General features: G+C 41.6%; 1 protein-coding gene across 1 annotated transcript; it reads right to left on the bottom strand.

The window, feature by feature from the left end:
- Positions 1–4,007: 4,007 nt before the first annotated feature.
- LOC308669705 (sulfotransferase 6B1-like) lies at positions 4,008–16,852 on the bottom strand (the record flags this gene model as incomplete). Its single annotated transcript, XM_081330577.1, has 6 exons — positions 4,008–4,126; positions 6,963–7,149; positions 11,008–11,102; positions 14,965–15,091; positions 15,460–15,644; positions 16,711–16,852. The coding sequence occupies 6 exons, from the start codon at positions 16,850–16,852 to the stop codon at positions 4,008–4,010; spliced, it is 855 nt and encodes a 284-aa protein (XP_081186703.1).
- Positions 16,853–17,120: the final 268 nt, after the last annotated feature.

The following is a 17,120-nucleotide window of genomic DNA, read 5'->3' as shown; positions in this document are numbered from 1 at the left end:
TTTCACTTAACAAATGTTACTAACTTGGAACGACTGCATCGATTCACTGAACAACTTTGGCAGGAAAGATGGCAAGGTGGGGCAAAACCCACTTAACTGTCTCACTTAGCGACGTAAATTTGGGGCTCGGTTGTGGTTGTAGGTCTATTAGACTGTTGGTCTAACTTACAGGGGTAGGCAACCTTGGCTCTTTTATGACTCGTGAACTTCAACTCCCAGAATTCCTGAGCCAGCATGGCTCAGCTTGGAAACCTCTCCCTTTCCCCTCAGCATGGCTGGCTCAGGGATTCTGGAAGTTGAAGTCCACGAGTCATAAAAGAGCCAAGGTTGCCTACCCCTGGACTAGACCCTCTGAAGACAGGGCAAGAAGCCACTAGTCTTGCACTTCAATTTGACCATTAGATGGTGCTAAATGGTAGATTAAAATTGGTGGAGAAACAGAGCCGAGCCAGAAAACTACAATTTCCATCATCAACGAAGATGGCTAGGAGACTAGAGGCTAATATGAAGAATGGTTGCCAGAATTGGGTATGTCTACAGTAATTTAATGAAAAGGGGTGACATGATAGCAATTCTCCAATATTTAAGGGGCTACCACAAAGAAGGGGGGGGGAATGTCAACCTATTCTTTAATTCAGAGGTCCCCAACCTTTTGGGCACCAGGGACCGCTTCCATGGAGAGAGGTTTTTCCACGGACTTGAGGGGGCGTGGTTTTGTGCGCTGCCTGCATCTCGTGGATGGGGCTTTGCTTGTTTGTGCAGACCGGTTGCTGGCATGCCAAAGACCGGTACTGGTCCACGGACCAGGGGTTGGGGACCCCTGCTTTAAAGCACCTGAAGGCAAGATGACAAAGGATGGAAAATAATCAAGGAGAGATCCAACCTAGAACTAAGGAGAAATTTCCTGACTGTGAGAGCAATTAACCAGTGGAACAACTTGCCTCCAGAAGCTGTAAATACTCCAACACTGGAGGTTTTTAAGACGAGATTGGAGAACCAGTTGTCTGATATGGTGTAGTGTCTTCTGCTTGAGCGGGAGATTGGACTAGAAGACCTCCAAGGTCCCTTCGAACTCTATTCTGTGATTGATGGTTGGGAACTGGAAGCCCTGAGTGTCTTATCAGTCCTTTAGAATGGCGCTTCATCATTTCAAGGAACTGTTCTTTCCTTTGAATTAAAAAGTCCTATTGTCGAAATGACTCCGTGCTTCATATTAAACCTGGTGTCTTCCGGTTGATTCAGTTTGATGGACTTTTGTATATTTGCCTGCACTCTTTATCAAATCAACCCAGTTCAATGCTTTATGAAAAATCTACAGAGCTGACAAATCTAGCTGACAATTTACACTGATTCTTGGGTGACTTGTACATCCATCCTTTACATCTCAAAGTTAACCTTACATTTTCATATTCCCCACATGATGGAAAAAAAAGAGCAATCAAGGGCCATATCACTACTTCTCCATTCAGTTGGTACCTGCTAAAAATGGCCATGTCTGCAGATGTTGTGAATGCTCCAACACTGGAAGTTTTTAAGAAGAGGTTGGACAACTATTTGTCTTGCCTGAGCAGGGGGTTGGACTAGAAGACCTCCAAGGTCCTTTCCAACTATTCTATTCTGTTCTGTTCTGTTCTTCTCCATTGCATCTATTCTATTCTGTTCTATTCTATTCTATTCTATTCTATTCTATTCTATTCTATTCTATTCTATTCTATTCTATTCTATTCTATTCTATCCTATCCTATCCTATCCTATCCTATCCTATCCTATCCTATCCTATTCTTCTCCATTGCATCTATTCTATCCTGTCCTGTCCTGTCCTGTCCTGTCCTGTCCTATTCTATTCTATTCTATTCTATTCTATTCTATTCTATTCTATTCTATTCTATTCTATTCTATTCTATTCTATTCTATTCTATTCTATTCTATTCTATTCTATTCTATTCTATTCTATTCTATTCTATTCTATTCTATTCTATTATTATAGTCCATTCCCTATTCTATTCTATTCTACTCTACTCTACTCTACTCTACTCTACTCTAAATACATGCCAGTTTCTAAATGCCTGAATTTTGATAATGTGATCATGGAGATGGTACAATGATTGTAAATATGAACGACAATCATAAGTCACTTTTTTCACTGCTATTGTATTTTTGAATAGTCACTGCACAAAGAGTTGCAACTCAAGGACGATCTGTAGTAAGCAAACTAAGTGCATTGTTCATTAGAATTAGGAAGCACAAAGCAGTAGCCAGTATTGTAATCAGAACCAAAGCTGTACCTTCCTGGATTGGACCCCTGACCCATCCGTCTGTTGACAGAGTGATCAACCAACAGTACAAGGCAGCCCTCTAGTCTCCCAGGAGAAGGCCTTCAGAGGCAGTCCCACTGCCATCAAGACCAGCTTGGTCTCACTCTTTCTAAAATCAGCCAAGTTGATAGACAGCACCTTATCTTATAGCACAATTCTAAAATTTAATTACATGCCATGTGTGTTTTTTTTTAAAAAAAAATCCTTAGGTCTGTCCCTACTCTTCCAAGATTCAATTTTATTGCATCAAAATATTTTCAGAGGAGAACATGAAGCTCATGTTAAACCAAGAGGCTATCATGCAACACTACTACTGTATTAGGATCCCCACCCCACCCCAAAAATGTTAACATGCTGGGCTTAGGGTTAAGGTTAAGGTTTATTAAATTTATATGCCGCCCTTCTCCCTGAGGACTCAGGGCGGCTCACAACAATAAAAAGTTAAAAGATATAAATACAAAAATTAAAAGAGGATTAAACAATATAAGAAATAAGAACAATTTAAACCAATAAAAAACCAAATTTAAAAACCATGATCAGTCCAGGCCCCCTTGTTGGAATAACCAGGTCTTTAGGTCACGGCGGAAGGACCGAAGGTCAGGGGCCATCCACAGCTCCGGGGGCTTGATTTATTTATTCATTGCAAAAACAAAATTGATTTTGAGCACAATGAACAAGTGATTTTTTAAATTCCCTATGTCCAGGAAACAATGACAAGAGTTGTACAACAGTAGAACTATATACCTATAGTATTTACGACTCTTCACCTCTGAAGTTTTTTTTTAAGAGGATGTTGGATAATAATCTCTCAAAGATGATCCCAACCTTAGCAACTTTAAGATGAGTGGACTTCAATTCCCAGAATTCCCCAGCCACCAAAAGTCAACACATTTTAAACTTGCTGAGGTTGGGAAACATTAATTGAACTGAATTTCCTGCACATTGCAAAGGGTTGGACTAAAGATCCTTCACTGTCCATTTGTGTTTATCTATTTCTGGTCCATTAAACACTTTATTTCTGATTCAATTATTTCTACATTGCCACATAAAATTCTGGGTAAAGCAAGTGCAGGAGGGAAGAACAAGCTTGTTGCTATCACTCATCTTCCTCATCAGAAAACAAAAAAAGAGGCTTGAACTTCCCCCACACAGATTATCAGCACCCCAATTCTCTGCCTAATTATTTCAGGCTATAATTGTGTTCCTTGACTTACAATAGGAAGAATTACACATAATATGGCGGGGGTCAAGAAACCTGTGGGAACTCAAGGCTTATGGAACCAAACCAAACTAGAGATACGTAGATAATGATAATTAAGGAGTAATAAACAAAGCAGCTCATATTGGCTATGGTACATCAAACTGATTGTTGTAAGACAGGGGTCTTCAAATTTGGCCCTTTTATGACTTGCGGACTTCAAGTCCCAGAATTCCTCAGCCAGGCAGCTAACTGAGGAATTCTGGGAGTTGAAGTCCACAAGTCATAAAAGGGCCAAGTTTGAAGGCCCCTGTTCTAAGAGATGGGACAGAAAACAGAAGTAAGGACAACAGAACAGATCAGCTGCAATCCTCAAGAGCACAATTTCTTCCCCGTCTGTCTCTTTGGAAGAAAACAAATCTATATCCACGTGAAAAATATTAGTCTTTTAAACATTTTTTGATCCCTTTTTTCATCCCTTTTTCATTTCCAAATCAACATTCATAAATGAGATGTTTTGCCACTTCGCTGAATGTCATTTTCTTCTTAAATGTCTCTTCAAACAGCCGGTTCTGTTTGGGAGTGAAGTGATTCTTCCAATCGCCAACGGTACCTAGGAAACGGTTAGAAATAAGGAAGGGTAGTTGAAGTCCGAGACGAAACCCACAGGTCTTAAAGTTGCCAAGGCCGGACACCCCCAGATTCAAATCAACAAAATGCAGCATCCCACCGAGCAGAGGGGGGATCTCAGCAGATTGACAGGCCAGATTAACAATTGGCAAAAGCAGCTTCATTCATTTCCTCGTAGTTGTAATTCTAAAACCTGTGGCCCATTCTAGGCGGATGTTTAAATGCTGGAGATGGTCAGAAAGCGGGATATTGAGTTGAGCATTGCTCAGCAAAAGATGTGATGGGGTTAATTGGAGGAACATTTGTGCGAATGTCTGTGGAGATTCTCAGTCATCCACATAGTGGTCCCAAAGATGCTTTTTCAGGAGGCAACTGGACTTTCTTGTTTTCTCCTTGAAGACGTTTCACTTCTCCTCCGAGAAGCTTCTTCAGCTCTGACTGGATGGTGGGGAATGGAAGGATTTATACTCCTTGCTGTTTAAATATGCAAATGGCCAGCTGTCTGTAAGGAGTATAAATCCTTCCATTTCCCCGTTTGCGCAAGTGGCATGAGCTGGCGCCTTGTGCATGTGCAAATGGCCACACGCACCCACAGCAGCCAGCAGCCCCATTCACGCATGCACAAATGGACCGCACAACCTGCCCAGCACTAGCGGACTTGTTTGCACATGCGCAAATGGGCTGCACACACCCACCCGGTGCTAGCAGCCCCATTCGGGGCCATGGGCGCTAGTGCAAGTGGGAATGCGCGCCCACGCGTGTGCGCACCAGCCAGCCATTTCCGTGACCCACTGGCCAAAAGCCCGCAGCCTGGTCCCGGGGACCACTTGACCCCTAGTCTAGATTGTCAGGGTGACAATTTCACCATGATGCTTTGGCATCTTGCCTGGAATAGAATAGATAGAGCTGTAAGGGACATTGGAGATGATGATGATGATGATGATGATGATGATGATGATGATGATGATGATGATGATGATAATAATAATAATAATAATAATAATAATAATATGCATTGGAAGATCTGCAAGAAATATAAGCAAGAACTGGTGGGATCATAAAATAGAGAAAGTCATAGAAAATGATAAAGTTAAACTGCTCTGGGACTTCAGAATTCAAACAGACAAGCACCTGCAACATAACACCCCGGACTTAACAATTGTCGATAAGAAAGACAAAAAAGTCTGGATAGTGGATGTGGCAGTGCCTGGAGACAGCAGAATAGACGAGAAAGAACTGGAGAAGATAACAAAATACAAAGACCTACAAATAGAAATAGAAAGACTGTGGCAAAGGCAAGCAAGTGTTGTACCAACAGTAATAGGCGCCTTGGGTGCAATCCCAAAACAACTGGAGCAACGCTTGAACGCCATTGGCATTGACAAATTCGCCATTAGTCAATTGCAAAAGGCGGCCTTACTAGGAACTGCTTCCATCCTGCGACGAGATCTGTAATACCACCAAACATCCACATCTGCCTATCCCAGGTCCTTGGTAAGGACTCGATAGGTAGACAAAAATGCCAAATCCAGTCTGAACATCTGGCTAACTGTGCAATGATTAATAATAATAATAATAATAATAATAATAATAATAATAATAATAATAATAACAACAACAACAACAACAACAACAACAATAACAATAAGCTGTGAATGCTCCAACACTGGAAGTTTTTAAGAAGAGACTGGAAAGCCATTTGTCTGAAATGGTATGGGGTTTCCTGCCTGAGCAGGGGGTTGGACTAGATGACCTCCAAGGTCCCTTCCAACTTTATTATTATTATTATTATTATTATTATTATTATTATTATTATTATTATTATTATTATTATTAATTTTATTTATTTATTTAGATTTATATACCGCCCTTTCCCAAAGGACTCAGGGCGGTTTACAGGGCATTTAAAAGAAAATCAATACAAACGTTAAAACAAATTTAAAAAGATTAAATAAAACCCTGAGAAAAATAAAAAACCCAGTTAAAATTAAAATTAATTAAATTATTATTATTATTATTATTATTATTATTATTATTATTATTATTATTATTATTTCTCATCCCTTGAAAACAACAGAACAGACAACCTGTGTATCCACAGCCCTGTGGAGAGACATGTATCTAGACTCTGATTAGTTCCAGATAAGCTCATTAACTTTGTCCTGTGATGCTAGCTGCCTTAGGGAGATTTACGGGCAGCTGGGAGGAAGGGAAAGCCCAGAAGCACAACTCAGAAAAGACACATAAACACTTTGGTTGTGACCTGAGCTGGAAGAACGCAGTACCTGTAGTAAATGAAACAAAAACATGTCCAGACGACAATATTTTTATCGCTTTGAGAGCTAAGGGTATGGAGCGATAAAGAATTGGGGGTATGTTTACAAGTAGAAAATGCGCTCTTTAGACATTTCAGAGATACGAAAACGGATCTACATCAGGGATATGTCCAAGCACTAGGACACTAGATGATTCATGAAACATACAGTATATTTTATTTTACAATAAAAATAGTCCTGGCCTACATGGCATTGATTTTTTATTATTATTATTTTTGGCCTGGTCTACTTCGGTTGAGATGTACCTCCTAAATCAGTGGTTCTCAACCTTTTCTTCACCATGGACCCGCTTTAAATACCTTTTGTGGCCACGGAACCCCAAGACTTAACCATAACATTTTTTTCCAAGCCTTCGCCGACCCCCTGTGATAAATCACGCCCCCCCCCCACGGGTCCGCAGACCACAGGTTGAGAACCGCTGTTCCAAACGATTTAGACCAGCCCTCAAGGGAGACATTTCAATAGGTTCACTCCTCACATTACCTTTTCGGAATATCAATTTCCGGTTGGAAGTGAGTACACAGACCGTGTGGCTTTGATCCGAGTTTTCCTTTTCTGTGTTGCTTTTCATCTCGTTGAAGGAAGCCCTTTTGCAAATTTCATAGATCTGGCTCTCACTGGGGTTGAGCCCTAGGAAGGCGCTTAATTTCTTCACCACCTTCGGGAGATCCTGAACGTGTAAAACAACAGAGAAAAAGAAATGGTCTGTAATGTTTTCGTTCTGTGTTTATTCCCTCCCACTGAAATGGAAGGAGTAGGAATCCCTGCAGATTTTACTCTGCTGGTCATTGCCATCTCTCTCTCTCTCTCTCTCTCTCTCTCTCTCTCTCTCTCTCTCTCTCTCTCTCTCTCTCTGTGTGTGTGTGTGTGTGTGTGTGTGTTTGTGTATGTGTGTGCTCATCTCCATTTCAAGGCCATTGAGCCCGTGCAGTCTGAAGACATTTCCACGGTCATGCAGTGAGCATGACGTTATGGAAGTGCTATTACCTTCCCACCGAAGTGGTACCTATTTATCTACTCGCATTTGCATGCTTTCTAACTGCTAAGTTGTAGGGAGCTGGGGCGAAGAGCTCACCCCTTGCGTGACGCTTGGCTCTCGAACGTGGGCTGCCGGCATTCCTGCTGACAAGCCCAGTGTCTTAACCACTGAGCCACCGGGCCACACAGTGGAAGGAGTGAACGTATAAAACCAGGCAAAATTTTCAAAGGATTCCTCCCCCTCCCCCTGAATCTTTGCCCAAAGAGCTCAAGTCTTAAAACATATTTACTGGAAGACAGATCTCATTCTTAGGGATCACCACCTGATCATTCTTAGGGATCACCTGCTCCATACCTTAGGGATCACCTGCTGCCGGCATCAACTTCCCTCCGCTCTGTGCGTTCCCACAGAGAGGGCCTCCTCAGGGTGCCACCGGTCAGAGAATGTCGTCTGGTGGCCCCCAGGGGGAGGTCCTTCTCTGTGGGCGCTCCGGATTTATGGAATCGGTTGCCGGTTGAGCTCCGGATGGCGCCCGACCTTCGCTCCTTCCGACGCGATCTGAAGACTTATTTGTTCGAACAAGCCGGCCTGGCCTGATGGGGGATGGGTTGGGATTTTATTGCTGTTTTAAATATATTTACTTATTGTTTTAGCTTGGGCATTTCGTTTAATTCTTTTTAAACTTTTGTATCTTTGTACTTTTATATGTTTGCCCTGTTCACCACCCTGAGTCCTTCAGGAGAAGGGCGGTATACAAATAAAATTATTATTATTATTATTATTATTATTATTATTATTATTATTATTATTATTATTATTATTATTATTATTATTATTATTATTATTATTATTATTCTGCTCTCCCAGTAGAGCAGCTGTCCTCAATGTACAATGTCCCAAGTGGATTGGAGTGCAAATCTGAGGATTCCCAAGCATCCTCATAATCCAACATATCTGGAGTAAATTCAATTTTTCTAACTGACGGCCGTGGGGAAAAAATAATTCCCTACCTTTCCCTTTGACTGCAATTTGTATTGCAGTTGCTTTTCCATTTACAATCCCATGCAGATCAAATTAGCGTAGTAGGCATCAATATGTTAATCCCATATAGAAATATTTTTTTTCATTTAAATATAAATGTACTGGAAAAGATTTCCCTGTCCAGTCATGTCCAACTCTGGTGGGCGGTACCCATCTCCATTTCTTAAGCCAAGGGAGCCAACTATATGCCAAAGGCACACAGAACGCTGTTACCCTCCCAACAAAGTGGTACCTATTTATCTACTTGCATTTGCATGCTTTCGAACTGCTAGGTGGAGAGGAGCTGGAGCAAGGGACGGGAGCTCACCCTGTCGTGCAGCGCTCAGGTCTCGAACCTTTCCAGCTGACAAGCTCAGAGTCTTTAACCACTGAGCCATCACACCCCCATGCAGAAACATACTGTTGCATTTTGGTTTGCCAAATTTATTTTTGCTTTTCAGAGGTCTTTCAAAAACGATTTGAGATTTGAGTGCACTTCATGGAGAAAGGTCACATTCTTGCCCTTAGTTCATGGCCAAATGTTCTGTGGCAATGATCTGGTTTAATCACATAGCCTTTCTCCAGGCGTCTACAGCTGTTTGGGCTTCTTAATTTCACAGAAAGACAGCGGGTGAAAATTCCTCCTATTGCTCCGTTTCAGACTGAGAAGGGTGGATCATCAAAAAAAGACGTCAGGGTGACGGGAGAGGCTCAACAGGAAAGAGCAACATCCACCCTCGCTTTCTTTCTCTTCTCCCACAATAAACCCTGCTTTACAACATCGCAAGAAATTCCCAAGCAGCGTGAGGAGAATAAAGAGGTCCTTGGTGGTCTCTGAGCTTGATTGTTTACTTGCAGACGTTTTGTTACCAAACTAGGTAACATCATCAGCACTAATTTGGATAATGAAACGTCTGCAAAGAAAACAACTAAGCTCAAAGAGCGTCAAGGATCCCTCATTTCAACCCCAAGTACAAATATTCTCCTTTATTATCAGTATTTTTCCATGCCTAAGCAGAACGGTGTACAGAGGACTTTTTCTCCAGAGGACATAATCCATTATCTTATCTTATAAGAACATGGAATCTAACTCACCTCACGGTGTTGTTGTCAGAATGAAAGGGAGAACCATATAGATTACTATTTCCTAGTCAGGAAAGGCTTTATAGCTTTTTTTTTTTTAGAAAAACAGTTGGCCTGGTGCAGAGGTAGGCAAACATGGCTCTTTTATGACCCGTGGACTTCAACTCCCAGAATTCCTGAGCCAGCCACGCTGAGGGGAAAGGAAGAGGTTTCCAAGCTGAACCATGCTGGCTCAGGAATTCTGGGAGTTGAAGTCCACGAGTCATAAAAGAGCCAAGGTTGACTACCCCTGGCCTAGTGGTTAAGGCAGCAGGGCAGAAGACAGGAGACAATAAGTTCTAGTTCTGTATTTCTTCAGCATGAAAGCTGTCTGGGAAACTATGAGTTCTAGTCCCACCTTAGCCATGAAAGCCAGCTAAGTGACTTTGGGCCAGTCACTCTCTCTCTCTCAACCCGGCCCACCTCACAGGGCTGTTGCTGTGAGGAAAATCAGAGGAGGAAGGGGGTGTCAGGTATGTTTGCTATTCTGAGTTACTTATCGAGGAGTAAAGGCTGGGTAAAAAAAAATTCTAATGAAACAAATAAACAAGTAAGTAAATAAATAAATATTAGATTCCTTAACACACAAACACGCATGCATGCACACACACAATCATACAGAGAGAGAAAAGGGAGTCAAGCTATGCTCCAAAGCCCCTGAAGTCAGGACAAGAAGCAACGGATGGAAACTAACCAAAGAGAGAAGCAACCTAGAACTAAGGAGAAACTTCCTGACCGTGAGAACAATTAACCAGTGGAACAACCTGCCTCCAGAAGCTGTGAATGCTCCAACACTGGAAGTTTTTAAGAAGAGACTGGACCGCCATTTGCCTGAAATGGTATAGGGTTTCCTGCCTGAGCGGGGGGTTGGACTAGATGACCTCCAAGGTCCCTTCAAACGTATTATTATTATTATTATTATTATTATTATTATTATTATTATTATTATTATTATTATTATTATTATTATTATTATTATTATTATGAGATAAAGAGAATATGCAAAAAAAAACACCCCTACCATTCTGGAGATCAAAGGATCAAATTTTGAAACAATTCTCCAATAGCTGAATCTCTGGTTCCTAGAAGAGTAGGTTTTGCACATCCCATGGATAGGAATACATGCAAGACATATATGTAAGTGTGTGTCCAGTTAGGAGCAGGGTGGCCATAAAAAAAAAGCAAATAAACCTACCATTTTTGTAAAGGTAGGAGGACTCTTAACATTCATCAATCTGATGCCTTTGTGCTGAACTACACCAAAACTCCCTGGCCAGATGGCTGTGCGATGACAGGAAGTTATGGGAAGCTATATCATGATCAGCAAAAGAAAAATAAGATGGAACAAAACGCTTTGGCATCTGCCTCCTTCATCTGTTCCGTAGCAAGAAATGGATGCCAATTTACCTTTTTCATGTCTTCGTAGAACAAGAACAGGATGTTTTTCTCATGCAAGTGTTTTTCCCAGCTTAAAACATGGTCGAACCAGGATCCACAGACAACTGTTTAAAAAAAAACAAAAACCTGACATTTGCCTTACTACTTGAAGAGTCAGGAAGTTGGCATTTGCAACTTCACAATAATTGATTTTTGTTAGGAAAGCTGAATATTGAGACAGGAGTCAAAATATTCCAACAGGTTAGATATCCAAGCTTTCCCACAATTGTGATCTCTGTTTTATTATGGCTTACTGAATAAGACGTTAGCCAAATTCACACAAAACAAACCACTTTATGGATTAGCATAGTATTCTGAGATAATTTTTAAGAACATAATTTTCCCCCACCAATCACAATTGTAGTTTCTCCCATCTTAAGATACCTTTTTTAAATTTATTGCCCCATCTTAATATATTTTGAATAAAATACAATTCATATTTGTCATAATGATACCCAGATATATTTTTTCTTCCTTTAAAGCTATTCTATTCCTTAATTCTGTTTGATCGTCTACATTTGTGTTTTTTGCTCACATCTTCCTTTTCTGTTTGTTGATCTTAAAACCTGCTAATGCACCAAATTCTTCTAGTTTTTTCATCAATGTAAATGATAAATAATAATAAAATGGTCATCCCTATCTTGTCCTTTTTTGGGATCTCAGAAGGCTTTCTGAAATCTCCATTAACAATTATTTGTGATTTCTCTGAAGTATAAGTCAATCTTACCCATTTTATAAAGTTCTATCCAAAATGTATATCCTGCAAAACCTTGAACGTGAAAGCACAATGCAAATTTTCAAAGGCCTTCTCTAAGAAAATCAAGGCAGCTTGCTTTTTATGATGTTGCTCCAAATGCTCCAAAATATTCTTAACTATCTAAAATATCTAAGATTGCCCTTTAACTGCCTTTTAAGTTAAAACCAGCATTGATCCTTCTGAGTAAATTCTTGCCAAAATGAATAGAGCTATTAAATAAATTGAATATTGTATCCTTCTTCTCACCCCTTCCCCTTCCTCCTCAAATCACCACACCACTTTGTTTACTTCCCTTGATAACATCAGTTCTACTTATTTCTTGGCTGATCTTTGGATTGTCCATTTTTACAGCCATGTAGTAAATCAGCCTGAACAGTATTGGGATAACAAAATCCTTCCACTGTTGACCTCGACAAGGAATTCAAATGGCTGGCCAAGTCCTATAGCCTTTGTGATTTGGATCTGACAGTGCAGAATAGCCAAGTCAGTTATAAGGCAGAAGGTGTTAAAACCTGCTTAAGAAATACAAGCCCAAAGTACCTGGGCATGAGAATGACAATGACAATGATAACAATACAAAAAAAAGATGTTGAGACTCTAGAAAGAATGCAGAGAAGAGCAACAAAGATGATTAGGGGGCTGGAGGCGAAAACATAGATGAACGATTGAATGAACCAGATATGCCTAGCCTAATGAAGAGAAGGATGAGGGGTGACATGATAGCAGTCTTCCAATATCTCAGGGGCTGCCCCAAAGAAGACGCAGTCAAGCTATTCTCCAAAGCTCCTGAGGGCAGGACAAGAAGCAACAGATAGAAACTAATCAAGGAGAGAAGCAACCTAGAACTAAGGAGAAATTTCCTGACAGCGAGAACAATCAATCAGTGGAACAACCTGCCTCCAGAAGTTGTGGATGTTCCATCACTGGAGGCTTTTAAGAAGAGATTGACAGCCATTTGTCTGAAATGGTATAGGGCTTCCTGGTTGAGCAGTGGGTTGGACTAGAAGGCCTCCAAAGTCCCTTCCAACTCTGTTATTGTGTATTCTTATAGCCACAGACTAAGAAACCAAGGTAACACAGACTAAGAAACCAAGGTAACTCCCAGAATTCCTGAGCCAGCCATGCTGAGGGAAAAGGGAGAGGTTTCCAAGCTGAGCCATGCTGGCTCAGGAATTCTGGGAGTTGAAGTCCACGAGTCACAAAAGAGCCAAGGTTGCCTACTCCTGGCCTAGGCCTAGGCCGCTTTATGACTCGTGGACTTCAACTCCCAGAATTCCTGAGCCAGTCATGCTGAGGGGAAAGGGAGAGATTTCCAAGCTGAGCCATGCTGGCTCAGGAATTCTGGGAGTTGAAGTCCACAAGTCATAAAAGAGCCAAGGTTGCCTACCCCTGGCCCAGGAAGACCACCTTCCGGGAATATGAAGAGGGCCCACCACTTGAGATTGGACGAGGTGTCCTCCTTATACCCAACTAATGGCAGCACCCCACCACTTGGCCTCTGGTTATCACCATTCTACTCATGCTGTAAGTAGGATATTTCTATGGTGAGTTCCATGTGCAGGAAACTGCTGCAGTCAACTCTACTGCATTGTTCTTCAGATGCCTGGCCAAGCCACTTGACAGCTACCCATGAAGGGTGGGCATTGTAAAAAGCAACTACCAGAAATGTCAGATTACAAAGCCAGCAGCTGGTGGCTGGGCCTCATTTCTCCACTAATCCTGGACTACGCCACTCTGCAATCCGTTCAGGAGTTATTTTCTCTTAGAAGAAAATATCACATTGCTGGAGCTGGGGTGGGCATGGCCTCTGTATGATGCAACCGGCCCACAGGGCGGCAGTTTGACACCCCTGATCTATGGTATCCAATACTGCCATCTACTGGCTGAATACTACTATGGTTGTTACATAGAAATACATTCCAACAATGAATAGAATAGAATAGAGCTCCAAGGGACCTTGGAGGTCTTCTAGTCCAGCCCCCTGCTCAAACAGGAGGACCTACCATCTCAGACAGGTGATTGTACAGTCTCTTTTTAAAAACTTCCAGCGATGGAGCGCCCACTGGTTGATTGTCCTCACTGTCAGTCAGTTAATTTCTTCTCTCTTTGATCAGTTTCCAACCATTGTTTCTCGTCCTTCCCTCTGGTGCTCTGGTGAACAACCTGCCCCCCCCTGCCTTGTGGCAGCCCCTCAGATGCTGTAACACTGCTATCATGTCTCCCCTATTTCTTCTTTTCCTTAAACTGGCCAAGTTCCACAGCCATTCTTCCTACGTTTTGGTCTCCAGGCCTTTGATCATCTCAGTTGCTCTTCTCTGAAATTTTTTCCAGAATTCCAACAAGATCTTTCCTCCATGAATTCTAAATCAACCCAGTTAGTGCCTTCCGATCACAAATTCCTCGCTTGAATTGTTTAGTGTGTCAAGGATTCTCTTCTGTCTATTCTAAATCTTGTTCCAACCAGTTTCAATCAATCCCTTTCCTTATAATTGGAAGAGAATAAACCAGTTTTGAAAGCAGAGACTCACTCTGCCAACAAAAGTGTGTATAGTCAAGGCTATGGTCTTTCCAGTTGCAATGTGTGGCTGTGAAAGTTGGACCATAAGAAAGGTGGAGTGCCAAAGAATTGTGGTCTTTGAACTATGGTGCTAGAGAAGACTCCTGCGAGTCCCTTGGACTGCAAGGCAATCAAACCGGTGAGTCCTAGAGGAGATCAACCTTGATTGCTTTTTAGAAGGCAAGATCCTGAAGCTGAAACTCAAATACTTTGGCCACCTCATGAGAAGGAAGGACTCACTGGAGAAGAGCCTAATGCTGGGAAAGGTTGAGGGCAAGAGAAGAAGGGGATGACAGAGAATGAGGTGGCTGGATGGAGTCACTGAAGCAGTAGGCGTGAGCTGAAATGGACTCCAGAAAATGGTAGAGGACAGGAAGGCCTGGAGGAATGTTGTCCGTGGGGTCGTGATGGGTCGGACACGACTTTGCATATAACAACAACAACAATAACAAACCAGTTTCTCCTGTCCACTTTCTCCATCCCTTGAAGACAGGACACTTTTTGTAGCTGATGAACGTATTAGCCAAGTCAGGACGATTAAACTTTGCTGCTGCCCTCCTGGTGAATTGAACTCAACACATTACCAGTGAACATAGCCACAGTTTAATCTTACCATCTCCTTTTAAGAACATCTCCAGGAAACTCGGCCAAGAATCTATGGTGGGAAGATTTGGGTTCTCTTGATAGTAATGGAACATGGATACAGCGATATCCTTGGGATTTCTGACTATATAAATGGCCTACAAAATAGATACAGAATGTTATAATGGACCTCAAGAGCTGGATTCATCCAGAACTCTAGCATCCGCATTTACCCAACATCCTAAATTTGCTTACTTTCTAATGTGGGGTTTGATTGGGAATGGGCAGGTTGTTCAACCTGCTTATGTTGATTAATATTAAAGTTTGTAAAGAAAACGATCCAGCAGAAGGCCGCTGTTTGTTGTTGGGCAGCGTTGCATTAACCCATCCAGTTGATGGTTGAATAAAATGTGTGATTACATTGTGTGAACCCAGGACACTTGGGATCTAGGCTAAACCCCCTGGGTGAGTCAATACACTGCATTCCCAAGAATTTAAGTGCAATGATTTTATTTATTTTTTTAACCTTGCAATGCTTGACCCTGAATGTTGGTGGAAGCAGGTTGCTGTCCAAGTGGGTTGGGATGATCCTTTTGCAGGAAAGGCGATTCAGTTGATCCAGTTTGGAAAGGTCTCCAAATTCAATCGGAGAAGTCAAAGTCACTTTGGATGCATAGATGTGGGTAAGGATTTCCGCCAGCCAATGGGTTCCTAACAGGGAAGACAAGGGAAAGAGGCACAGGATTGGCAGAGTGTCAAACCAGGGTAGGACAGAGGTTATGTGAAAGCAGGCTTAGAAGAAGCAGACCACCTTCTGGCCAGCGAGAAGAAAATAATGCAAAGGATAAACAGATGAATGTTGTAGAGGTAGATACAGACGCATGAATTCATTGCACTACAGGTAATCCTTGACTTATGACTTGATCACTTAGCGACAGTTCAAAGTTAACAACAGACCCCTGAAAAGCTATGTACGACCCAGTTTTGAAGTATTAACATGGCCCCTCCTCCCATCCTGCAGTCACATGACCACTGTAGGAGAAGGAATGACAAAACGTGGGGGCGGAGTTAAAAGAGGGATCAGCCTAGAATCTCTACGTAGCTACAAGTGAACTAAGTCCAATCCCCCCTTGAATTCTATTGACTCTTATTTAACTCCAAGCAGGTACTGACATTAGTTGAGAAGATTCTTGTGCATAGCCATGAATAGCAATCAATCAATTTAATTGGACTTTCATGTTGGGACCTGATCTTTTGTGCCTAACATCTGCATTTCGGGTGCTCAGCAACCAACCTGTATTTACAGCCATTTGCAGTGCCTGATGGTTACATGACCACTGTTTATAACATTTTTACCAGAGCCCAGTATTTATTTCCAGTTTCTGGAACGTTCAAAAGACGCTCCATGTTCTTGACTGCCAAACCACAAATTAACCTGCTTTTTTCTGTTTTTTGCACAATATCCAGTAGTCCCAAAATCTGACCAATTGGGTTGGATTCACATGACCTTCGTTCACAAGCCCTTGAAAACCAACAACCTAACTAATATTAAAAAACCCCAACATAGTTTAGTTTATTGTGAGCGTGAATGCAGTTCTCAAGCCTTTAACATGGTTTCGTTTCATTCATTCATTGGCCTTCCTCATGATGCAGAATGTCTAGCCCGGCTTTCGACAAGCATTGAATGAATTCAGCCCTCCTCTTGCATTGCAATCTTTTCTAATTCATTTAACTAAATGACAAATTCTCTTTCACCCAAATTCCAAACAAACCTTACCAGATTTTGGGTAGGAAACCAACAGAATATCATCTTCTCTAGCATCAAATGAAACCAAAGAATTTAAAAGTTCCAGTGAGGATCTTGTAGTAAACCTGATGCCGTTGAAAGTATGTATGAGTTCTTCTTCGTTGCACGACATTTGCACTTTAATCAGAGTGAAGAGACAGTTGAAAAGCTCCTTGCAGACCAGATGTTTATGACTGATCAGGGAGCATCAGAAAACACATATTTATGCACTTTGGACAATCTTTTAAAAGTATTTGGAGGATTATCTTTATGGATTACTATACCTGTAAAGCAATATAAAGGTTATCCAGATAAGCCACCCTTGCAAAAACAAATAAACCAAGAAATTTGGTTCACACGATGCCTTGCCTCTGGAGATAAGGAAGCCAGACAACCCACAA

This window comes from Vipera berus, assembly GCF_964194415.1.
Source record: "Vipera berus genome assembly, chromosome: 6".
In the NCBI taxonomy this organism is placed as follows: Eukaryota; Metazoa; Chordata; class Lepidosauria; order Squamata; family Viperidae; genus Vipera; species Vipera berus.
This window is presented reverse-complemented; position numbering and strand designations above follow the sequence as displayed.